The sequence below is a fragment of the Stegodyphus dumicola genome, chromosome 4 (assembly GCF_044657685.1).
Source record: "Stegodyphus dumicola isolate Sdum_Otavi_A_Nest chromosome 4, ASM4465768v1".
Taxonomy (NCBI): Eukaryota; Metazoa; Arthropoda; class Arachnida; order Araneae; family Eresidae; genus Stegodyphus; species Stegodyphus dumicola.
In genome coordinates this window covers 205,562,136-205,589,356 of record NC_140771.1, presented here as the reverse complement: position 1 = coordinate 205,589,356, position 27,221 = coordinate 205,562,136, and the positions used below count along the sequence as shown (strand labels likewise).

Sequence of the window (27,221 nt, the reverse complement as noted above, 5' to 3'; positions counted from 1 at the left end):
AAGATTTTCAATCTTATAATTTATAAGTAATGTAATTAAATACAACTGCAAAGAAAACATTTAGCATTTATTTTATTAACAAACTACAACTTAACAGAGTGGTACTACTCTCATATGAACCATTTTTTAGAAATGGTGAGTTTAATGGTAGTAATGAATAAGAATAATGTTGCAACACACAAGATCTTCACCTTGGTTTTACATTACACGGATAAATTTTCAGTAAGGTACGTTTAAGAAGAAGGATAAAAGTTAACTACTATTTCCATTTCCAACTTGCATACTGAAAAAAATTGAAAATTCAGAGGGGAGGGGAAAATTAAAAAGAGTCAAGTTTGTTCATTTTAGGACAGAAAAGTAAAAAAGATTAAAGTTAGGATTTTATTTTATATATCATCCTCTTCAAAGAGAATGTGGCAGAATAGACTTTTTAACAAAAAAAATTCTCTTGTTGATAAACATTAAGCTCTGATTTAACTCTGATAAGTTTAATTTGATTAAGCTCTGATAAGTTTAACTGATTGGCATGATATTTCACCAATGGTTATGGGTTGCTTGAGCAGCTAATTAAAAAGGCCTCCATTCTATGCAAGGATAACTAGGCCTTAGAGAACTGTATTAAAACATACCTCTCCTAAAATTCTATAAAAAATATCACATTAATTCTTAATATTAACCTTCATCTTCTGTAAATATGAAGATATAAAATGAACAATTATTCAAACATAAAAATAATCCTCTGAATTTGAGCCAATATCCCTTACAATCTACTCTTCACATTCAATTAACATATTGTTTATCATACGTTTTGATATTTTATACTACTCACATTCATTATTTTGTAATTTTATAATTTGATGCTATCATAATTATTTTTATATTCTTTTATAATATTCAAAATTACATTCTTTTATTTCAACTTCAATACTATTCAAAATTATTTCATTCATGTTTCATATTTACCTCATTCTCAAAATAACTCAAAATTTCTAGAAATTCAAAATTAATTACATTAATCCAAACTAAAATGGTGAAAATTTCTCTCATTAAATTCACTTCACATGAATTCTGAAAATTAAATTTGATATTTCCATGAAAACAGCAACACATACTTAAAAGGCATTCAATGATAATTTAAAATATTTTAAGGTGTACTAATTAATAAAGCAATCACTATTTCCTTGCTACGAACAATTTTAAGCATACACGTTAGCAAGCATATAAAATTAAACGAATCCAAAAATTTCAAACTATGTAAAGTAATTCTACAGTTATATTAATTTTTAAATAATTTATAAGCTTTAGCTGAATAACAAAGTAAATTTATACAAACTATATAAATTCGCTGTACATCAACATTTTATCACTGAATATTACATAACTAACAAAATAATGCTTGTCAAAGACAGACATACACAATTAAGCTGGTTAAGACATTTTACTGTTCTTGAATAGTTTCACGGATATTTTTTACATTTTTTTAAAAAAAGATCAGTAGTGGACAGCAAAGCCGAGAAAAAACGGCCTTGTTACAGTAATGAAAGTTTGGTTAAGAATAACAATTTTGATTTGACCTCATTTCCTATTGGCTAATTAAAATTTCCGAATTTTAACATTATTAGCTGAAGCATTATGCAAAAATGTGAAAAGATACACCTTAATAATTAGCACATAACTATTTTTAGAACAAAACGAGTAAATCCCAAACAGGAAATTTCAGAGGTTATTTTAAATCTAAGTTAGGATGTTTTTATACCTTTATCTTACATAGGTACACCACACTTTCCATTCAAAAAAAGGGCTCCCTTTAAAATGTCATGATGAGTTTAAGAAATAAAAATGCAGGTGAATGTTTGATCACAGCATGGTTCTCATTAGAATTAAATATAATCTACTTAAATGGAATATTTTACAGGAAGTAAAAATAGAAAATAATTATAAATTTGTTATGGGTATACTAGTAACCAGTCTAGTGTATGCAAGCTTAATAAAATAGCTGAACTAGACATATAATTAGCAGTTGTTATGTAATTTTATTATAATTAACCATACATTTATTTAGTATATAAACAGTGCAATTGTTTTAAGTAGTATTTTAATTATCATAAATTAAAGTATCTTACAATTTCATTTACTAAAAATATCAATCACTACTTATAAGATTAGTACCAATTTTTAAAACAAAAATATAAAAGGAAATGGGATATTATTTAAAAGTATACACTATAGTAAAGCCCATTCAGCAATAGAAGCTTTCCTTTAAAAAATAAATAAATAAAAAAGAGGCAAATAAAATACTTGCACTGTTACATCAAAACAGTGTGATTTGTGCCAATAACGGCATTAAATCACACTGTTTTGATGATGCGAAGTAACGTTGAAGTGAACTGGACTCTTAACATAATTGCAAGATCTTCATATCATAATCATTTTTCCTACACATTTTGAAAACATGATTAAAATTTGGGACTTCCTGTCTGCAAAGCAGCATGAAGTGAACTATTTTCAAAATTACAGAACCTGACTTTAAGAAAAGTGTGCAATACAAGATTTTGTTTGAAAATTAATAAACAACAGTGATGCAGCATGAAGAATTATACCAAGTGATTTAAATTTTTATTTATTATTCTATAAATATGATCTGTCCTTTAAACTTTTGCCAGAATGCTTTAGACTTGCCTGCTAGTACCTTCACCTACTTTTACAGTTCAGTAGGATTTCATAACAGGATAATTTCTTTCATATGTTTAAATACAAACATCAGTTTACATGATCAGTTTTTTTCAAATTAAAAATGTACTTATTTTTCAAAATCTTAGATAATTTTAAATTTACTTTGATAACAAATAAGCTGATCATTTATTAAATTTTAGAATGGAAATTTCTGCTAATTATTTGGCTTTTTTATCCTGGGGAAGGGGGAATCAACATTTGGCAGCTTCACCCATTTGCTAACTAATAATTGCAAACAATCAGAAATAAGCTTCATATGGTCCTGCAGCTTTACTTAGCTCATCTTTCAAAAATATTAAAAGGGATATGGCCAGATTACTGCACAGAACTTCTCGGTGAACCAGCAGGTCACTGACTAATTACATAATGAAATCTAAGAGCCTTAAAATACACTTTTACCCAAATATTACAAGAATAAAATATTTACATTTTGTGAATATCCCATTATTTACAAGCTACAATATTAATGAAATATTATGCTTTTAAAAAAGCCACCACATTAAGAAAATGTATGCAAAAGATTTTTAAAAGGCTTATTTATGGATAAATTGCAATATTTCTATTCTCTTTTCTTTTACACTCATGTAGCCCTGAAAAAGTACTTTTCACTATAAGACTGTTGGTGAAAATTGTGATACGATTCCCTTTACTGCAAATGTCTTAATTTTGAAAAATAGATCACCATCATTTACTACATTCAATGCTTATCACTGATCAACTGACAACAGTCTGATAACAACCTCTCACTTTCTTGATGTTGCTAGATTTACAACTTAATATCTGTGTCACCATCCATGACAGCCTCTTGTGTTCCATCTAATAACATCCATCCACTTAAGAAATATTTAATGTGCTCATCTAATCAAGTACTCAATTCCCCTTTGAAACGAATACAGTCAAAAGTCGTTAATTCGGACACCCATATTCGGAATGATCTATAATCCGGACCTCAAAGCTACAAATTTTCTGCACATGCACGTAAGACCTTTACACCTGCGAATATGCGTTTGCGCGTGTGCAAAATACGTTTACGCATGCACGTTTAATGTATAACGGACGGTATAAGCTAAGCTAAAATTATCTAATTCAGTTAATGTTGCAGATTGCGTTGTTCCTTAATCTTTGAATTGCATCCGGCTTATTATTTTTTGCAGACTGTTAGAGCAATTTTATAAAAAATAAGCTTGAACTTTCGATTATGTCAAATAGAATTTTCGATATAATTCCGATAAATATTTACTAATATGTAAAGGATCTAAAAAGTGAAAGTATGTTTCGAAGTCCATTAAACAAAAAGTGGAAGTGCTGCAAAAAAATGGATAAAGGCATATCCTTTGTTTCTCTAAACTTTAACGTTTGTTTATCATTAACCCTGCGGCAGGCGTGCAATGAATTGGAAGTTGATCTGTCAGCACTATCCTTATCTTCAGGGCAGATGTTTTTATTTTATTTGGCTTATAATTCCTTACTAAATGTAGTATTTCATCTCTATGTACTCTGATACGATTTCAAAATTCAAATTCCTCGTCATTATAATTCGCTTCCGATAGCGAAGAGTGACAAAGAGGTTTTTGAAAACGAAAAAATTTCGATTGACAAATTAGTCAATATTCTCGACACAGCAATTATAGGACTTGAACAGCGGAACTTTATAACTGAACAAGAAATTATGTCTGTTTATAGAATTAAAGAGAAAATATTATCACATAAAAAATGAAGCAACTTAAACAACTTACATTGAAAGAAATGTTTAATAAAGTAAACAAATAAATATTAAGCTTTTTTTTTTTTTTTTTTTTTTTTGTAAATTTTGATACCCTTTAGATCATAATTGTTATTTATTTTATAAATTACGGTTTCATATTTTTAATTTTATAATTTCTGCATGCCATCTTACCAGATTTAAACTGATGATCTATAATCCGGAAAAACCGATAATCCGGAATCGCCGAATCCCGACGAGTCCGGATTAACGACTTTTGACTGTATTAACATCTTAAAAAAGACAAAAACTGTTCAGTTTCAATATTTTGAACAGCAAAATCATGATAAACCTTCAAATTGGTAACTTCAATTTCCTGGCAACAAAATATTTTCTAAAAATGTCACACAAAAGCAGTTTTATAAAAAGTATATCTACAGCAACTGACAACAATTTTAAAAAGTGCATCAAAAGAGAAGTTAGTACATTTATTTAACAAAAATCTTCGACGATATCAAGAACGCTTTTCATTAGTGGACAGTTGAACAGAATGTTACATTAGGCCAAGATTATAACAATCTACAGCTCTACCAAAGTATCCCAACATTCTTAATTTTTTAAACCTCATAAATTTTCTGATTTTACAAATATAACTATCATAAAAGTTTAAACTCACCTTTGGAGCATTTGCTGCGACTTTCGCTGCTTCAGCATACTGTCCATTTGTAAATAAAGTGTTGAACTTTCTAACAAATAAGTCTTCAGCACCAGACAGATTATTACGAACAGCCATTCGAAGTGCAAGATCTGGATTTTGTAAAACATTATTGATGTACGGAATAAAGTTCTCTTCTTCAACACTTACTGATAGTACCTACAAAAAATTACATCTCATTTAATGCTAAGTGCATGAAATAATGCATATGCTTTATACATGAAATAATGTACCCCAGAATTAAAACTTTCACAGTATTATATTTTTAATGCATGAAGGTTTCTTCTCAATATATCAGTTTACAGTTAATAATTTTCAAAACGTAATACTTACAAGTGCTATTTTTCATTTTTCAAAGGTCCATTTTGTAATATATATATATATATATATATATATATACCAAAAAAATTTCCAGAATTCATATATAATTCCCCATTTGTCTACACAATTTCTTCATCAGCTTAAACACATAATGCAATGGATGAGTTTTGGGATCTCCTAGCTACAGAACTCTTATGACGGCTGGTTATTTATGATCATTTTTAATTCTTCACCAATAGTTTTCATTTTTTATACAACCTGCTAACAAATCTCTGAACTGCATGAAAACTGGATCTCAACTGCCTGCACCAAATCGTTAGAGATAACAGTTGGTCAATCAGAATGAGATTCATTATAGCCATTTTCCCAAGCTTCCTTGAACAATCTTTCTCATATTCACACTTTACCATCATATATACTTCACATATCTGGTGATTATACATCCACTTTCTAGCCAGAACCAGACGAATGACTATTTCACAGTCATCTGGTTCTCAATAAATTAGACTGGCTCATTTTACAGTTAGGGATGTGATTTTCTTAAAACACTTTTACCTCAAAATACAAAACATGCAAACTGATGCTTTGAATGCGAATTATACGAGATTCTGCATAAAGAATGCTGGAAGCCTGCATAAAAAATTTCACGCAGTATTCACAAACGGGCCCTATTTATAACGCATCCTTTGTAAAATGATATCTTGCTTTAAATTATGGATTAATAAAATTTCTGAAAATTGAAAAAATACTCATTCCTCAAGATCTAATATATAATTAAGAAAATGAAATCTTGAAGACCTGTTTCTTTTTGTAAATTTAAAAAACAAACCAAATACTTTGTATTTTAATAAACAGTGTTTCAAAATTTCTCTTGAAGGGTTAGTCATGTAGACGTAGTCTCAGTCCAAAAATGAATCAAATGAAGAAGTTTATTATGATAGTTTTGGTCTTCGGACATTTTTTAATAAAAATACATACTTCAATTTTTATACAAGGTCTCTTTAAAGAAAGTTACAGTAAGTAATTTCTTCACCACCTTACTTGTTTTTTATTTATTTATTTCTAAGAATTAGTTGCAGTGATGAGAAACTCATTGTGAAAAAAATCAAAATTTAATAACTTGAACCATATTTACTTGAAAAACAAACTATATGAATTTAGCTGCTTTATAAAACTGAATTTCATTCTTTACAAGACTGCTATTCCAGATATAGGAATTTGAAACTAATGACTCTAAAATTAATGTTTTTAACATAAAAGTACCTTTTAGGAAACTTAGCATATGTAACTAGCATTACTTGTATATGGTTCTAAAAATGTAATGAAATTTTAAACATGTAACAGGAGGAAAAGAGCCCCTCCCTGCAACAACAACAACAACAACAAAAAAAAAAAAAAAAAAAAAAAAAAGCGGGGACAGGAGGAGAGAAAAGTAACTAATTTGACAGACAAAATTTATTTCCCTCCTTTCAAAACCAAAACAAAAATTTTAAAAGTTTCACAGTATTTTTACTGTAAGGTATTTCATAACTACCAGGTAACAGACCTACATACATTTTTAAAATGAAATCATGAGCAAAAATATACACAAGATGTTGAACAATACAACCTTTCTTAAATATGCTCCATGTAAACTGCATAAGTATTTTATAATGCAATATTTTCTCTTTAAGGGAAGTCTTAACAACTCATCTCTGAAACAAATATGGAGACAATTGTCTGCTAAAATTACAAATTCTATGAGGCGAGTTCCGTGCATAATAAAAAATGTTAAATAATAATCCAAGGTAAAATTATCAATGTACAAAGCCCAAAAAACTCTGAACAAATAAAAATCAATGTCAAAAGCATTTTTCAATTAAAAAGGAACTCTTTTTCAGGAAAGTCTTATACTGAGGCTTCATAGCAGGCATGGCTAAACTGTAGCTCACAAGCAGCATTCAATTTTTTAGCCCTAAAATTCGACTCTCTTGCAGCAAACATTTTTATTTTTTAAATATATCTTGAAAATTATATAATGTCTGGAAACAAATTGAGCAGACAGGCTTCTTTATCAATCAGTAATTTAATGAGTAATTCTTAAATTACAAAATGTGTATTAAATATTTAAACAATTTCAAACTGATCATTGTTAATAGTGTAACAAATAAAATGGTAAATAATTTCATTTCTGCAAATTATTCCCATGGACATATTGCATTTAAAAAAATCAATGGTCAAATGGCACAAAAAATAAATGAGAGAAATCTTTTAAAAATTATGCACTATTTTCTCAAATTTATTTAATTACAGTTTTCCTAACAGTTGTTCAATGTAACCCCTTTACTTCTTAATAAATGCAATCTATTGGTTGTTACTTGTATACTCGTGTGCAAAATTAAGATAATTTGCATTTTATGTTGAATTTATGAAATTATGAATGAATTAATGAAATCTGGTATGAATATATATTAACTACTAAGTAAGAGATGTACTTTCAAAAATCACTGCATGTATGGATGATTATCAATAAAATTCATAGTGCAAGGATGTCCTAAATTCACATTGTGATACTGAACAGAAAATGAGTCCTATATAGGGTAAAGTCTGCTCTCACAATCAGACAAGTAATGCAGTATAATAGTATACTGAATAGGAAGAAGGCAGTTAACTCCCTATGGCAATCTGTCCCATTCTTGCAATTAGATGGCAGGCATTCTTCCTTTCTTTTTCCCTAATGGAGATCTGGGAAGGAAATTGGATTCAAGCCACTCTGAGGAGCGTAAACAGGGTTCATAGCCACATTTTAGTTAAAAAAAATAAGCACCTATAAGCACTTTTAAAGCACATTTTAAGGAAAAAATAAGCACCTGTCTAATTACATTATACACAACTGCGTAACCTTAAAAGAAAAATTAGACTTGTAATTTAAAATATGAGCAATGCAATATTTATTACGAGAATGAGCATTACCTCAACAATGAAAAACAATTAACTTTTTTTTTTTAAATTTTAAATGACAGTTCAATTTACAGAATTAGTTTACAATGAGAGAAAAAAACTATGCAGAACTATATTACAAAATTTAATGATGATATTTCAGTTGAAAATATAGAAAATCAATAATAATAAGCCATATTAATTGTATTCGTTTGGCACCTAATAATAAATACAACTTATTTTCCCACTCATATTAATATTTAAATAATTTAACTTAAATCAAAATTCTGAACATTTTCTAAATTTTCATTCCATAACAGTTTTTCCTTAACATATATCCCAAACAAAGTAATTTAAGTAAAAAAGAGGCACATTTCTGAAATCAGAAGACGAGAAATTGCTTCATGCAGTCATCCTTTAACAGTAAAAGCTTTACTAACCCGCATTCTCGGAAATTCCCGAATATTCCGGATAGTAACTGGAAAAAGAGGAGTGGGGGGGGGGGAGATAGTAGCCGTTCTTTAGATTTAAATTTAGGCTAAATAAATGATTTTGACATTTTGATGCGTTACTGCGCAATACTTGCGGCATAATTCTTCCATATGTGATATTGCGCAATTGGAATCAACACCTGCCGGTATTCGGAGAATAAAGAACTAAATAAAGGAAAAGAAAGAGACTTACTAATCTAGGGTGTTTCTGATTCTAATTTTCAACAAAATGTATTAAATTTCCGGAATAGAATCAATCTTGGATTGGGTTGGGTAGACCGCAAAAACTTTTAGTCCTATTCAATCCAGATTGGACAGTGACAAAAAAAAGTCCGCTGCTTCAATATTAGAGATTTTGCAGAGAAACTCCCAACCTCCGTACTGTATAATGTATTGGCAAAGAAAATGAAATTATTTTGACTATTCGATTACTTTCCTTTTATTTAAGCCATTCCGAATATTATTCCTTAGAAAGCTAATCTGTGTAAAAACACACCCTTTTTTGGAAGTTTATGTATACTTCAGCAGTTACTGCTACTATATTATTATAAATATTCATACATATGCTCCTAATATAAGCATAACGATCACAATAAACACGAATATGAACCGACCATGCGGAACGAGAATGCAAATTATAAAAATCTTGATAGAAATTCAAACGTGTGTAGTATTTGGGTGGGAGGGAAAGAATACCGAATGTACCGGAATTTTCTACCGTTTTTGCAATTCTTTGGCCAATAGAACGACGTGCACCTGTCTGTACTCTCGCGTGCACCATTGGTTACGTTAATGCAGAAGAAGGGGGGAAAGCAATTTCCGGGAGTATGATTCACCATCTGACATTGCATATAAGGAAGAAAAGTTGTTTATTTAGTTTCGGCTTTTGGTATGGGGGAAAAATGCGCGTTCATTAAAAACAAAGGATTTAAAAAAAAGCACTAAAAGCAAAAAATAAGCACTAAAAACAAAAAAATAAGGGCTTTAAAGAAAAAGTAAGCACCTATAAGGGCCTTTATATTTTATTTTCAAATATAAAGACTTATAAGCACTTGTAAGGACCGCTACGAACCGTGGTAAGGACGAACTTCGGATTTCGAAACCAACTAAAATGTACTATCATTAAAGTAATTATCAACTATCACGTAAATACTGTAATTATAAAGATATGTGAAAATAAAAAGTCATTAAGACTTAATTGAAGTTACAATTTGAATCGAATATACATGCAGAAAGAGCTCTCCCACATAGAAGCTATGGATTATAGAAAACATTTTTAGTGGTGCCTTCACCAAGAGACTTTTGGATTAGAATCTAGCAGATGAATTACCTGTGAACAGATAAGCAATTCCTTTTTTCTTTGAAAATTTGAGAAAAAACAGACTTCCAATATTGTGATTACTCAATTTTAAACATGAAGCTTTAGACAAACTGAAGCAGAAACGCACGAATGAACACAGTAGCGTTACGAAATTAATTACAAAAATAGAATCTTTGTTATCATAAAATATCGAAAACACAAACATTGAGGAATTGAAGGAGATGAATGACAATTCTTGAAAGAGAAAACACGTTGAAAATGTTGAATTCACAAATTGAAACTCAGTTAAAAGATGCTAAAGAATTTGAAAAAGATATTTTTGCAAGTGATGAATATAATAAACAAATTATGTCTGCAAAGTTTAGAATTAAAATAAGATTGAATAAATGTGATGAAAATTTGTCTGAAAAGTGCACCAGATGCAAATTCTTTCAACACATTTGTTTCTGAAACAAATGTATCATCAACGGCTATGAAATTGCCAAAGTTAAGGTAGATGTTATATTTGTCTGGCTCGAGGTCATAGATTGTCAAATTGCTCTGCGAAAAACTCTTGTGTATACTGCCACAAAAAACACAATGCAACCATTCGTTACAAAAATGAGAAAAAACCCGAAGCATCACAATCAAAATGTGTAGAAAATTCAGCGTGTGATCATATTTGCATCGGTAAGAATAAAATATTTTTACAGATGGCGACACAGTAGAACTCAAAAGTAGGCCACGCAATAAATTAGTTCATTGTTTATCTGACAGCACTAGTCAACGCTTTTATATTCAGAAATCTATCCAGATCTAAACAACTGGGATTAAAAGTCGTGCGAAAAGAAGAAACAATGATTCATACTTTCGGATCTCAAGTGCCTACCAAACAGAACTGTGTGCGAGTAGAAGTAAAAATAAAACACATTTTTGATAACCAGGAATTAATTATTGAGGTTTTAGAGACTGATGAAATATCAAGTGCTGAGCTAGACTATCATCCCCTGGAAAATATTAAGGAGTTGTTAAAAGATAGGGGAATAATTTTAACGGATGTTGATCACGAATCTTTAGATAACAACAATGTATCGTTGCTCATTGGAGCTGATAATTATTGAAAATTAGTAAAGGACATAATTGAACATTTAGACTCAACATTAGTTACAATGGAAACCAAAATGGGTTGATTTAAATGAGAAAACTGATCATATGAAAGATGGGGAAAATGTAACTCATGCCGTCACAGTGACTTCTTAATTAATTCGCTCATTGAAGATTGGAAATTAGTGGAAATTAGATTTATTGGGGATTCGAGACCCTGTTGAAACAAGAAAATTGAAATTGTCGCATTGGATCATTTTACGGAAACTTAACTTTAAAGAGGGAAGATACGAAATTCAGTTGCCTTGGATAATAGAAAAGAACTGTTTAAGTCAAAACTTCGATATTGCTAGACAGCGTTTAAACAGTACGACACACCGATTGATACAAAAGGGCAAATTCGAGGATTACGAAAATGTTTTCACAGATTGGTTAAATGATGGAATTATAGAAGAAGTCCCTGGACATGAAATGAATAATCAGTGTCACTATTTACCACATAAAGGGGTATTCAAAGAAACTTCGACCACAAAACTGCGGCTGGTATTCGATGCTTCCTGTAAAGACAAAAATTCACGCTCACTTAACGATTGCCTAGAAAAGGATCCAAATTTGCTGGAACAAATTACGTATAATTTTAAGATTTCGCAAGAATAGAATAGGAGTTATTTCAGACATAAGAAAGGCTTTTTTGCAATTGTCAGTGAATAAGAGTGATCATGATTTCTTACTATTTTTATGGTGGAAAGACTTTAGGAACAACTTTAGACATAGAGGAACTTGGAGTTTTTAGACATAAAAACGTTGTTTTGGGATTGAGTTGCAGTCCTTTTTTATTGGTTGCTGTATTAAGCCATTACATTGATCTAAATTAGTCTAAATATCCTGAAACAGCAGAAAATTTAAAAGAATCGTTCTACGTAGATAATTGCATCACATCTGTTCCTGATGAAGAAACACTTATGTGATTCATCTAGGAGTTGAAACAAATATTAGATTCTGCATCATTCGATCTGAGAGGGTGGGAGCACACTTCTCTTTTGAAATCTGAAGACAGTTTAGAACCTACTCCTGTGATGGGAATTTTGTGGGATAAGGAAGATGATAGCCTTTTCCGTGAGGTGAAGACTGCTACTGACAAACCAATGAATCTTACTAAAAGAAATATATTGTCTGTGGTACATCCCATGGGTTTTCTCTGCCCGATAACGCTAACACCTAAACTACTCATACAAAAGACATGGTTGTTAAAAATTGGTTGGGATACAAATATACCCGAAGACTTAGGAAAAGAGTTCTATTCGTGGATTGATGATTTGTCACTTTTATCCAGTATCAGAATTCCAAGAGCTTTAGATATAAATGGAAATGAAAGTCTTAGTATTCATACATTCTGTGACACAAGTAAACAAGCCTATGGATGTGCGATTTAAGAAAAGAAAAAAGTGAAAATGTATCGGTGTATTTTCTTCTAGCTAAAAGTAGAGAGAGTCGAGTGAGAAAAATGACCATAAATCATCTAGAATTATTACCTTGCTGTATAGGAGTCAGACTCGCAGCTTTTGCTTTACAAACACTCAAATTAGACAACGTTTCTAGGAACTAATAGAAAGATTCGAGTACTGCTCTTTCTTGGATCCAAAGAGATGACCACAGGGTGCCATTTGTCGCAAATAGAGTAAAAGAGATATGAAAATTGTCATCGGAATCTGAATGGCATCACATTCCAGGAAATTCAAATCTTGCAGATATGCCATCACGAGGGTGTTCGATTAAGAGTTTTGTGAAATCTCGCTGGTGGCAAGGGCCAGAATGGCTTATGAAGAACGATGAAGAGTGGCCAACTAGTGAAGTGATTACTAACAAAGAGGAAATCATGAGAGAAAAGCGAAAGTACATTACTTCGACTTTGGCTAATATCACCGCTGAAAAATGGTATCTGAATTACTTTTCAAGTTACTTTAAATTTGTGAGAATGATTTCTTGGATTCTAAGATTCATAAATAATTGTAGACATGGAGGAAGAAATTATGACAAAACCCTGAGTGTTGAAGAATTAGACATTGTGGAGAGGAAATTATTGAAGATCTTTCAACAAGAAGCATTTTCTAACGAAGAACAGTTGAAAGGACATTTTACTTTCAGAGATGGAGAAGGAATCGTAAGGTTGAAGACGAAGATTTTAAGAAAACATGACGATAAAAACTTCCGATGCCCCATTGTACTTCCATCCCAAACATGAATTTAGTAGAAAGAATGATACAAGACTACCATTTATAACTTTTACATGCTGGAACTCAAGTTCTTTTGACCAATATTCGTCAAAAATTTTGGACAAGGAAGAAAAACAATACAAAGAGTTATATCGAAGTGAGTTTGGTGTAAGAGACACTCGGCAAAAGCTCGATACAGTTCCTTGTCCTCTCTCAGAAGATCGAGTCAGAGATGCATATGCATTTGAGGTGACAGGTGTTGATGTAGGAGGACTACTTTATTTAAAAGAAAATAGAAAGGCTTGGATCTTGCTTTTTACCTGTGGAGTTTATCGTGCGGTTCATTTAGAATTAATTTGAAAGCTTATCGACTAATGGATTTTTTCCTCGGATTTCGAAGATTCACAGCACAAAGACGACTTAAAATAGTATACAGCGACAATGGCATAAATTTTGTAGTCCTGGGAAAAGCATTTCTTTCATATGAAGAAATATTCAAATATCAACTCCAGACCATTAACATACGAGTCAGAAGATTAAATCGATTTATGTGCACTCACTCCATCTATGTTTAATCAAGATGTGCGAATTGAAGGTGTTCCAGATCTGGACAGTTTGGATAAAACCAACTTATCGAAAAGATGGCAAACCACCAAAAATTACGTGTAGAATTTCACATAAGACTTAGAGATGAATATCTTGGACTGTTAGTACATCGACCAAAGACCGTACCTTCGCGAACCATCAAGAAAGATCATTTAGTGTTTGTAGAGGACGACAGAAGGAAAAGAACAATCTGGCCTATAAGTCACATTTAGAAACATATCCTGGGAAAGACAACGAAGTACGTGTTGTCAAAGTGAAAACTGTAACGGGTGAACTCCTAAGACCTGCGAAACGTATTTATCCTCTCGAACTTGATAGACCTAACTTGTTTAGTGACTTGAACATGAACAGGAGGAACTCTAACAATGAGTGCGACAGTGATATGAACTATCAAACTAGATATGGATGTAAAACTGTAAAACCTGTTGCGTATTTTTAAATTACACTCATTTTTATTTCTTTTCAGTATCTCAGAAGTTTGTCTTAACTGTAGTAAATTGGAATATGTTATCTGGATATGGTATGAAAATGTCTAGATGTGTAATAGTCCTTTGTAAGTATTAATTTTTAGAACATTAGTTAATTTTCCCATTTGTGAAATTTGTACCTGAACTTTTGTTTGATTATTGATAAAATTTGTTTTGATTTTCCTATCTTATCGATGTAAAATCAAAAGGTGGAAAGGATGTCCCATTCTTGCCAATAGATGGTGGGCATTCTTCCTTTCTTTTTCCTTAGTTGAGATCTGGGAAGGAGATTAAATTTGAGTCGCTCTGAGGAGCGTAAAGACGAACTTCGGATTTCGAAATCAACTAAAATGCACTGTCATTAAAGTACTTATCAATTATCATGTGAATACTGTAATTATAAAGATGTGCAAAAATAAAAAGTCATTAAGACTTAATTGAAGTTCCAATTGAATCGAATATACATGCCGAAATAGCTCTTCCATACACAAGCTATGGATTAGAAATAACACAATCAATCCAACATTAAGCATTTTTTCCTGTTATCCCTTCTTCATCATTTGAATTCCTTACATGACAATTCCATCGACATACGCAAATCAAAGCCAATTCCAGAAGGCTCTGATCAGAATCATTTTGTTTTTAACCATCCTATAAGTAGATTTGATATATATAAAACTTCATGGATTCTTAAAGCATACAAGTGTCTTTCAAACAAGCAGGAAATTTAGATTGCACAGAAAATTTACATTAATAATCTGACATACTATTGAGAAGCTATCGGAGATATTTTGTTGGAATCTAAGAGATTCACATTGTAAGAAATAGTAGCAGAGTACTTTATCATAAACTTTAGAGTAATCTCAAGCCATTAGAATTTTCCCCAAAAATTTTAAAATGAAACTACTGCTGAGAAACATTTTATGATAATTTTTGAGCTTAATGGACAAGATGTCTCATAAGTCCTCGTACAAACCTTAAGCAGAGGTAGAGTACATCCATATGAACCATATTTACACTGAAAAACCTGAACACAAACAGATGGGTAGCACTGTATGCCAGTGCTCAACGTGCACAGAACAGATACAGTTTCCTTGAAGTTTCAGGGAAGCTATCACATAACACAACTAATAAGCTACCCTGAAAAATAAATAAAATATTTTTGGTACATGCATATTATCCTGGCGACTGTGAAACTATCATGAAGCAGTGTGATTTAGTGCCTATTATGGATGAGCATGACATAGAATCTGCACTTTCACTTGACTCTACCTCAACTGATTCTCAATAAGCCACTTTTCTTATGAACAAGGATACAGATAATCTGTTATTGCTACTGTTTTTCCCCCCTTTGGGAAAAAAAGAAATTTTGGGACCTGCCTTTTACAGAACAGAAAGTCATAGTATCCTACAATATCAAAAGAAAAAATTTGTATTAAGGGACATAATATGGTCAGTTGAATATGGCCTACAAACCTTATATTCAGTGTTCTAAAACAAAGCTTCTGGTAAAATCAAAGGGCCTAACAAAATAACAGAAACTGATGTACGCCTTTTTATGAAGTAGGTTGAATACTGATTGTTTATTAAGTAAGACGTCCTTCAGAAGTCCACAGCAGCGACTGGCACACTCTACCAATTTTCAAGGTTAATGGCAGCCAATTTTCACAGTCAATAAGATAATATGCAATAACTATAATTTTTAACAGCAAATTTTTTCTATTGTGAACTGAATTTACCTGGCCTTTGCGGTTAACACCGATGATTCCAGCAGTTGCCTCGTGAGGTGCAGTAACAAAAATAGTGTCGCCACTAATTCTATTCATATAAATACAAATTGCACTTTCAATATCATATAAATGAACATATCCATACTTTGTTATCAGGTATATAACATCATGTTTTGAACTGACCTGAAAAGAGAATAATTATTTAACATAATTGCAAGAAACAAATGGGAAAATAGAAATAAATTATTAGTGTAATACTACCCAAAGCATATTAAACACAATTAATTTAAATTTTATAATTTTAAAAAATTGTCACTTAATATTCTGATAAGGATAAAACTAATTTACTTACTTGCATTGCAACAGGAAAATCATTCTGGGCTTCAGATGGAAAAAATACATCAACTGCTTTTTTTGGATATGGCTGATTACCAGCAGGAGGCTGACCAACTTCAATAATATGCAACTAGAAGAAAAACAAAGAGAATCAAAATGGCACCTCAAAGACAATTTTAAATTCATGAAATAAAAGAAGTAACTCTTACTTTTCCTCCTTGTGCAGTTCTTACTGCAAAACAAAATAATGTAGATGGTTCAGGATTGCCTTCCAACTTAAACTGAGCAAATGCAGCAGCATGGCCTTCAATAGGTTGACTGACTCTTCTTTCAACAGAATATAGCTGCATAGCCCCTACCACTCTGTTTTGCTGATATTAAAAAAAATTTTATTAAAGATTTTTTCCCAAAAACTTATTAAAACAATTAGAAGAAATTCATTATTTAGTATTTACTACTTTTATAATTAACATATTTACAACAGAGTATTATACATTTTTTTCATATAGCGACACATTTTTATAATCTCAATTTTCTAATCCACAATAAATACCTGTGCGGAGATGCCAATTAATAGCAACCATTGCAATTTGTGATCACATCTGTAATTTATGATCTGACATCCATTGAGACTAGCGTGTCTATCAAACATTTTCAATGGCTGAGACTCGCCTAAAATTAAAAAAAATACATGTTAAAACAGAAAGCCTAAACGTGTGTTAAGTTACAATATATATGAATGCTTGCATATTTTTACCGTACAAACACTTATGTTAACCGCAACTTATGGGGTCAATGACTTTCACTTTATGGGAGGAAAGAGGAGAAATAGAAAAATTTCTTTGGCGAGCAGCTGACTACGCCTATGGCAAAGAATGTGTATGCGAAGAAGGAAAGCTTCCTATTTTTAGACCTTACGAGAATAAATTAAAGCATGTATGCTTCAAATTGAGCATCATATATATATATATATATATATATATATATATATATAAAAGATTCAAAATAATAAAAAATTCCACATTGAAATTAGTAACAGCTTTTTTAAACAGAGAATTTTATAATATTAATAGATCTGCCATTATATTGGTTTAAGGTAGAATCTTTAAAAACATTGTTATTGTAAAAGATCATAGATTTAAAAAAAAAAAAAAAAAAAAAAAAAAAAAAAAAAAAAGAAGCTTTTTGGGAGAAGTAACAAACAATTGATTCTTAAGCATATTTTACTTTCTGCTCAAAAGCAAATCAAAAATGGACTTTTTCTGAACATTTCTGCTGCAATAAGAATTATATTTTGTTATAAATCTACGTTTACAAATATATCATATAAAAGTTTGAATTTCAAGCGTGATTAAGATTTACTGAGTAATAAATTAAAATAATTACTTCATACAGTTTATAAAGTAAAATGAAATTTTCTTATGCAACTAAATTCCTTTTTTGACTTTTTAGATTTTACAGTAAACTTTCAAATGTATATTTTGCATTACAATTAATTTTATTAATAAGCAACTTAAATAATTTTAAACTTCAATCATTCAAATTTAATAATTTGCATATGCACAAAAATACATTTAGAAATTTTCATCTGAAATATGAGAAAATTCTGAGACTATTATGATACAAAATAAAGTCAAGGTAATCAGATTGAAAATTGAATGCTGATTTACTTAGATACTGTAAAGTCAAGATTGGTATGGAAAGTAACTTTTGAATTCTGCTCAACAGTGGGAAGAAAAGTTTCCACAAAAGGATTAGTTTTTTTTTTTTTTTTTTTTTTTTTTGATTTGAAAAAAAGAATTCCATATCAAGTCATATACAAATGAAAAACTTAAGATACCATAAATTGTTCCTATCACTTATAATTATACCAGATATATCTGGTGATTCATATACTAAATTTGGCAATACTACCTTTCAAATATGCATATCAAGTTATTACTAACCATCTAGTTAAGCAAATTAACAAATAAAAAATTTCACCCATATACTGTTATAAATTAATCATTTTTCAATATGCAAGTAAGCTATTACTGCATACTAATATCAAGTATGCAGCAATTGCATACTTGCATATTACTGCCAAGAACAGTCTCCCCCCTTTAAATGACAAGTATATTTTTGTTCTTTACTTTGAAAAATACAAAAGGGAACAAAATTTTAAAAAGCTACATTTAAGTCAATAATATGTATTTTAAAATCTAATTATCGAAAGGTGGGATTTTGAAGATCATTAATAAAACTTGGATAAACTTATCAGGATTAAAATTTTCACCGATATGTTTACATAGCCACTATAACATAGCTGTCAATCTTGAAATCTTTAAAAAAAAAAAAAAAAGATTGTTTTGAGGAAATCAGAACGTTTTCATGCTGAACAGCAACACCATTTCCAATTAACTCTAAGAAGAGTTTAATTTACTTCAAAATGCAAGATTAAAGTTACTGAATTATTTCTTATACCAAGGTTTCTTTAAACTGTGGGTCGCGGAACCTGCAGCAGGGGGTCGCCAAAAATTTTAGCAGTTAACTTATAATAATTTTACAATTACCAAATATTTTTACACAGTGTTTCTGAAAATAAAGATAGGACAATGCATACAAAGAAACAAACGAAAAAGGTTTCGAGGCATTCTTTTTATAATAGAAACGTTCATTTTCCTTGCTTTGCAGCGACACTGTCATTTCATCTGTTACTTATTTAAAATTTTCACAATGTTCCAAGTCTTAAAATTCGAAATTAAAATTATGACCTAAAACTGCAATAGTATATTACAGTACAAATAAAAAAAATTGACAATTTCACTCATGCGTGTTTCGAATTTGCGCAATACTTATCGGGTCCCACAAAATTTTTGTATATATTAATGGGATCCTGGGAGGTCGTGGAAAAATCTTAGTGATAAAAGGGTGTCACAACTGAAAAGAGTTTAAGAAGCCCTGTATTATGTAATTCTGACTTAAAATATACTAGCTTTTTAATTAGATATTCTGAATTTTATTTCTTGGTAATTTTATTTAAAAAATTTTCTTACAATTTTACACTGAGTGAAAATCCCAAATAGTGGACGTTTATTTATCAAATTATTTACACATATAATGAAAATAAAATTAATAATTAATGTGCATAGCATTTGTGTGGATAAACTTAGTTATGTACCATATATCGAAGTAAAATAACATTAACTGACTGAAAATAACTTGAATCTTCATATAAAAATCTACAGATGTCTGCAGCAGATTACGACAAGTCATGATCAATAAAAACGTATCAATGTGAAGTGTAAAAAAGAACACTTCACATGAAATAAAATTTAAGAAATATTATTTCAGATATCACTATAGGTGGGAGAATACAATTTGTCTTTTGTTAATTCAATAAATTTTATTACTGGTAAATATTTTTAGTACAGGTTAAAAATTAAAAGACAGAAGTTTGGTGATTTACTGGAAAACCAAAAGATTCAATGAAAAGTTGGGAATCTTGTGTAAATCCGGGACATTGGCAGCTATGCTGTATAATACATTCATATATAACAGACAATAAAAAATTCCTATGTTTACATTTATAATTTTAAAATACTTTACAAAATTCCTTGACTTAAAACAATGTAAGTTAAACAATATCAAGTTAACTCTACAGAATAACAACTAACTGCATTTACCTTCCATGCTCCAGTGGAACACTGCTGTTTCTGTAACCAGTGCAATGGTATTGACATTAATCCACTTCCAAAACACAACATCTTCATTCATGGTATGGGCTTTCATTTTGCTCTTCATTTCGATGTTGAAAATCTGCAGGGTTCTCATAGCTGAGAAGTGAAACTTAAGATTATGCACATCATTTCTTTCACAATTAAAAATAAAAATCATAAATACACATAGAAACAAGATTCAGTCATTAAGTTTAGACATAAATGAAAATTTCCAGTTTAAGAAATCTTAACAGCTTAGAAATAATTATTTCTATTACATACTTTTTTACCTTCTAAGCTATGAATAATAAAGAATGATAAATAAATTTTTCATAGAAACTGAAAAAGTTATTTTTTTTTCTTTTTCAAATTAAAATCATAATAGATTTAATTTGATAAGAGAACTAATACCTAATTACCTTAAGAATTTAAAAATATATTAAATATAGAAAGGAATAAGCAAAAGTCACTTACTTCCTGATGAAGCTGTAGAGATAAAAGAGAAATACTTCACTTTTGCATGCAAATCAATTATTCACACAGAATTTTGTTTCAATAATTATATCAAAATATAGAAAAGATATCATGGAAAGATAAGCCAGAAAGTGGAAAAAAATTAATATTTAATTCAGTGCAATAAGATGAATATTAACTTTCAATATAATTTAAACAATCTAAATTATTCAATTTTTGAACTGATCATAAAATCAAGTGCAATTTATTGAATTCAATAATTCAAAGATGATACATGAAATGTTTTAGCCTTGAATAAAATATGCATATTCAGTATCAAAATTTCAAGAGATTTTGTTAGTTTTTTTATGAAAAATGATTTAATGATAAATTATTCTGATTAATTATACAAATAGTGGTTATTAACTGTTATAAAATAAGAGTTCGGAAAAAAATTATCTTCCCTAATTATATACTTAAGATCATGATTTAAAATTAGGAACAGTGTATTGTTTGCTAATCAAAATCCCACAATAATCTCTTGTTTTGTTAGCTCACAGAATTATAAATTCAAAGCTAATAAGAACCAATTTTCTTTTAAAGTACATTCAGCACATTTCATTTATTCTAAATACTTCATCAGAACAGCCACTAAGATATAAGTTGTTAAAAGCCTATAATATTTATTTTCAATATAATGCAATAAACAGTGCAATTGTTAAATATCATGTGCAAACTTTTTAAAATGCAGCCAAGCATACACCAAAAAAGCACATTCATTATGGAAACATATGTCTAGAAACATCACTAGCAAGTTGGGCAATATGAGTCATTATTAATACTACATCACAATTATCAAGTTGTTTGATATGTAATTTGTGAACTTTATTAAAGCAGCATTGACAAGAAAAAATGGTACTGCTGTAATGCAAACTTAAGAAGATAAGATCTTCACATGTCACATGTTACAAATAGCCATGAAAACAAAACTGGTCACTATGAAAAGGAAATACATCTTGTCTTAAAGGTACCAAAAAGAAATTGACAAGTTGCTGCTGTACAACTGCATCTGTTTGCTAATGGACAGATGATAACAGATGCCTGATCACCAAACATTTCTATGTTCATATCAAAATGAAAGCAGATTATTTAAAAAAGGCCTGGCTGCAGTTGAGAACAACCATATTCATAAAAGTAGCAGTATACCAAACCGAATGTGCATGTAATTCATGTACGAGTACATGGCTTTGCTGCAAGTTTAAAGCCTTTGCTGTCTTGTCTAGCATATGACAAATATTACAAAAATGCTTACATCACTATCACACATAATTGTTTTACACGTTAAGAGAGAGAAATTTATAATCAGCATATGATATGTGCACTTGCTCTTTCTACAACAACATACTTAAATCATTTATTCTGATGTGGGTTTCATCACTGATAAAACAATGTTGTGTTTTTAATAGTAACGATGTGTTTATATTTCATGACAAAATAACATCCCTTATATGTTATACAATAGTACTTCAATATCAATATTTGAATGGAAGCCAGATTTAGACTGATTAGGCCATACTTTGTTCTAGCATAAGCTGCAGCATATTTTTGGAGGAAGTTTTGCAGAAATGTTATAGGACACTTCTCCAAACGTCCACCTTTACAAACAATTTCATCACAACAAGACTGCCACAGATTTCAGCATTGATGTACAAGATGACCTCATCATAAGAGTTGCTGAAATAGCTGGACACATCCAAGGTGTGTTTGTAAATGCACTGAAACATCGAGATAGCTGCTAGTTAACATCTTTCACAAACCTATATGTGTATACCTTACAGTCATATTGTAAAACCAGGGACAGTCAACTGGGACTGCCACTAGCTGGCAATTTAAGCTTTAATGTTAGGGTGGTAGAGGCTTTTGTCCATCCGATAATGAAAAGGCCACTTTCCCGAGTGTAGCTCTCTCATGTTTTCATATTTATATATATGGCCTTGCCACTTCTCTTAGGTATTGTTCTGCAACAACAGCACAATAATGGGATAATCATATTTTAAAGCGCGAAGCTAGGATAAATTTTTCCAAGAAACGAATTTATTCTCTTCCTAACACTGATTTGTTTCTTAGCTGAAATAGTTTTGTTGGAACCGATGTCCCGGCTAGCTACGTGGGATATGAATTTTCTATCTCTTATAAATATATAATAATTAATAATATATAATAAATACAAGGAAAATATACATAAAATTGGATAAATTTAACTATACATTTTTTTACTAAGGTTCAACTCAAAAAATTACTTTGCATTTATGCTAAATTAAGTTACTGCAAAGCTGATGGGTGGTAAGGAAGTTTTACTACCTACAAAGTGGCCTTGGTATGAAATGCTTGATTACATATGCTGTATGTGTATAGTTAATAAATATATTAATAGCTTTTCTGTAATCTTATTCATTCACTTCTCAGCAACCCTAACTAACATTTCTAGACATAACACCTTCTGACAAATATGATTCAATTATGTATGACAAACCTTGTACATAAAATTTAAAACTTGAGCAGGAAATTTTAAATCACAACACATGTTAGTAAAATAATCAATCCAATTAATTAAATTATTCAATTCAACAATCCAATTAATTAAATTGTGAATAATTTAATTCGACTGTAATTCAAAAATTCAATTAAATTATTTCACACATATTATATTCACACCTAACTTAGAAAAAACTTTAAAGAAACTCCTTGCTAAAAATTAAAAGACACCTAATGCTTTCAAAATTAAAGTACATTTCAATATCAGAAATGTTTTGAAAAGAAAAGCAATTGGGATATTTCTTTCTCTTGGATTTTAGCAACTGCCCAAAGCAAAATTTACAAAAGTACCAAACAGTCATTCCATTAAATTTATAAAAATTAAACTTACAAATTTATAAACAAAATAAGAAAGAGTGAAAGAAAATGAAAGGTGAGAAAATCATGCAAACAGCTTTATCTCTGGATATTAAATAATGCACAACTGATTTAAATATATTTATATATTAAATTTACAAAATTTTTAAGAAATAGAAGCAACTTACATAGTATATCTGTAAAATAAAAGATTAGTTTAATTTTAGGCTACAAGTCACAAAATATTTCTTTAAGAGCAAATTCACAAATTACAAGAACGCAAAATTCAATGACAAAAATATATAATCTCTAAATGAAGGTCACAAATTTTATTCTGTCTATTGCTAGAATTACTAAGAAATGGTTGAAAAATTAGCAAAGATATTTGATGACCTAGGAAATTAAAATATCTTCCATTGTTTTATAAACTTCAACTGCAATAAATTAGCCAATATAATTATTACTCAAAGAATACATATTTTAATTATATGTTTCTTATATATATAATAATAAATTAATAAATAATTTGCAGACAAATAATATAAGAAAACCATCTTAGTCCTTAAAAAATGCTATATTAATTTAAAATCAGTTTACCTTTCAATGCAATAACTTTAGAAGCAGGATTCATTATAGCAGAATCGGCTGATATTGGTCTACGAATTGGATTAGTTGGATTACTCATGTCGATAATGACAACCTGTGCCGAATCTCCAACTTTTTCTCTAACACATATAAATTTATCAGATTCCATGGTGAGGTTATTAAAAGTGATGTTTGCTGCATTGATACCAACTGTAGTAAGCTAAAGAAATTTAAAAATAAATTTAATGATAATGTTTAGAGAACAATTATTCACTTTTAAATTGAAATTAAATAATAAATATTACATAAAAAGACATTATAAATTTTAATTTAAAAAAATCAGCATAAAACTTAACTTTTTCATTTATAAAATTAAAAATAAGACCTTATAAAGCAGTGGTATCTAACTGCAGGCATCTCATAGCCCACAATCCTATTTTTGGGCGCCTGCCAGCCACAATGCAATGTTGTCACCAGACAAAAACTTTAATATAGTCAAAAGTCTTTAATCTGGACTCGTCGGGACTTCAGCGATTCCGGATTATAGATCATCAGTTTAAATCTGGTAAGACGGCATGCAGAAGTTATAAAATTAAAAATATGAAACCGTAATTTATGAAATAAAGAGCAATTATGATCTAAAGATTATCAAAATTTACAAAAACTGATGTGTACACCACATGATTTCCTTGTACGGAATATTAAATTATACGCATTTTTCTTGCATTTAATTTAAACTTATTGGATTGAATTAAATCTACTTCGCCGACAGCGCACAAACCACAATAGAATAAATGCATTTTTAAAATTCACTCTAGTATTTGTTTACCATAGCGACACTCTGGCGCTAGATTCACTTAAAAATTATTACTGTAACTAAATTTGTATTACTCTCAGTTTGTGCGCACTGCTTCAGTACAAATTTTAAATTTTCGGAAAATACAGTTAGTTTTTTCTTTATAAAACAAATTCTTATACACTATTAAGTAAAATAAATCAAGAAAGATAATCATCTATGTGTAAAGAAGACATATTGAAAATTTCACATATATATGATGAAAACAATTTGACTTATTAAAACTCGAAAATTGGCTAAAATTCTCACTTTTTGTGTTGCGCAAAAGGGATGACTCCCCTTCAGTATTATATTTCGTTCATATTATAACTCATAATGCACAAAATTTATATCATTTAAAGAATAGAATTATCTAATCGTTGCCACATGTTCTATTCAAATACTATAATAAAGCTAGAATGATGTATAAAAGAAATTAAGCAAACAAAACAAAAAAGAAACAGTTTTTTCACAGCCGATTGAGTATTTCTCGTTTAATTAATTCAGTTCTCACTTCGCGAGAAGGCAAAAATACATAAAAACTCAAAATATCTATATTAAAAATTACGAAGTAAATCTCAAACACTTATTTCCTCGAAAAAATTCCAGAAAGAATTAAGCATGATTTAATTGGCAATAATAAATGAATGCGTTATCTTCATTGTTGCGAAGCTAAGTTTCTCTAGATTAGCAACAAATCCACTAGTCTCCTGTTTCAAATGTAAACATTAATGGCCGCCCTAAAAAAAAAAGGCTTAGCTACACTTAGACAACTTTAAAATTGTTGATAATTCTAAAAATATTCATACAGATTTACTAAAGGCATAAAAACCTTAACCGGAAGATAAAAACAACATAATACAATCATTTTTAAAGCAAAAAATGTACAATTTACAAACATATAAGAGAAAAGAAACTGAGATCACCGAGCCTGGTAACATAGTGGATATATATATAAATATATTTATATGCGTTTGGTGCGGTCGATTGCAACCAAAATACGAGATGCACATCTACATGTTATAGCAGTCCTATATACAAAATTTCAACGTTCTGAGGCTACTCGTTTTTGAGTTATGCGAGATACGTTCGTACAGATGGCACGAAAAATTCTCTTCAGAATTAATTTTAAAGCAGTTTTATAATTTTTTTGAAGGAAAAGAGTATTTTATTCTGTCCTTACGTACAGATACCATGCAAAAACATCGTTAAATTGCATTCGATAGCGGTCAAAACGGATATTTTCTTTAAAATATGCTGCCTGAAACTTTTCGCGATTACAATACTTCCTTTTTACTTCGTACAAGGAAGTAAAAAGCTTAATAATATTTATTTGTTTACTTTATTAAACATTTCTCTCAATGCAAGCTGCTTCGTTTTATGTGCTAATACTTTCTCTTTAATTCTATAAACAGACATAATTTCTTGTTCAGTTACAAAGTTCCGCTGTTCAAGTCCTATAATTGCTGTATGGAGAATACTGTTGTCAATCGAAATTTTTTCGTTTTCAATAACCTCTCTGTCACTTTCTTCACTATCGGAAGCGGTACATCGAAACATGCTTTCGCTTTGTAGACGCTTTGGCAGCTCCAAAATTTGAAACTCTTTTTGACATAATCGAAAGTTCAAGCTTACTTTTTATAAAATTGCTCTAACAGTCTGCAAAAAATAATAAGCCGGATCCAATTAGAACATTAAGAAACAACGCAATCTGCAACATTAACTGAAACAGATAATTAGATAATTTTAGCCTAGCTTATACTGTCTGTTATACGTTAAACAAGCACGTGTAAATGTATTATGCACATACGCAAGCGTAGAAAAGTTTGTAGCTTTGAGGTCCGGATTATAGATCATTCCGGATCATGGACGTCCGGATTAAAAACTTTTGACTGTATAAAAACAACCATAAAATAGGTACAATTACACGTCACATAAGGGGGCATTGCATTTTTGATCACATACTTGAGTATTATCACTTTTACTTCGGCCCGTTTCCACAGTCTGCACAGCAGATTAGTTATAGAATTCCGTGTTTTAACACAAGCCCTGTTCACTGCTGCACAAACGATCACTCATCCATCTGGCCATGCAGCTGACAGTCACGAGTACTGCTGAAAT

At 30.1% G+C, this 27,221-nt stretch overlaps 1 protein-coding gene across 4 annotated transcripts in view; it reads right to left on the bottom strand.

The window, feature by feature from the left end:
• Chc (clathrin heavy chain) overlaps positions 1-27,221 on the bottom strand; it is a 75,263-nt gene that overhangs the window by 37,507 nt on the left and 10,535 nt on the right. For 2 of the 4 annotated variants that reach the window (XM_035376535.2, XM_035376537.2), the window contains exons 2-9: positions 24,278-24,485; positions 20,810-20,821; positions 20,303-20,452; positions 17,191-17,309; positions 16,847-17,008; positions 16,654-16,767; positions 16,311-16,484; positions 5,112-5,309 (exon numbers count right to left, since the gene is read on the bottom strand). In XM_035376535.2, coding sequence (XP_035232426.1) covers positions 5,112-5,309; positions 16,311-16,484; positions 16,654-16,767; positions 16,847-17,008; positions 17,191-17,309; positions 20,303-20,452; positions 20,810-20,821; positions 24,278-24,485 — 1,137 coding nt within the window. The remainder of the gene's footprint in view (positions 1-5,111; positions 5,310-16,310; positions 16,485-16,653; positions 16,768-16,846; positions 17,009-17,190; positions 17,310-20,302; positions 20,453-20,809; positions 20,822-24,277; positions 24,486-27,221) is intronic. The other 2 variants (XM_035376536.2, XM_035376538.2) reach the window with 1 other exon arrangement.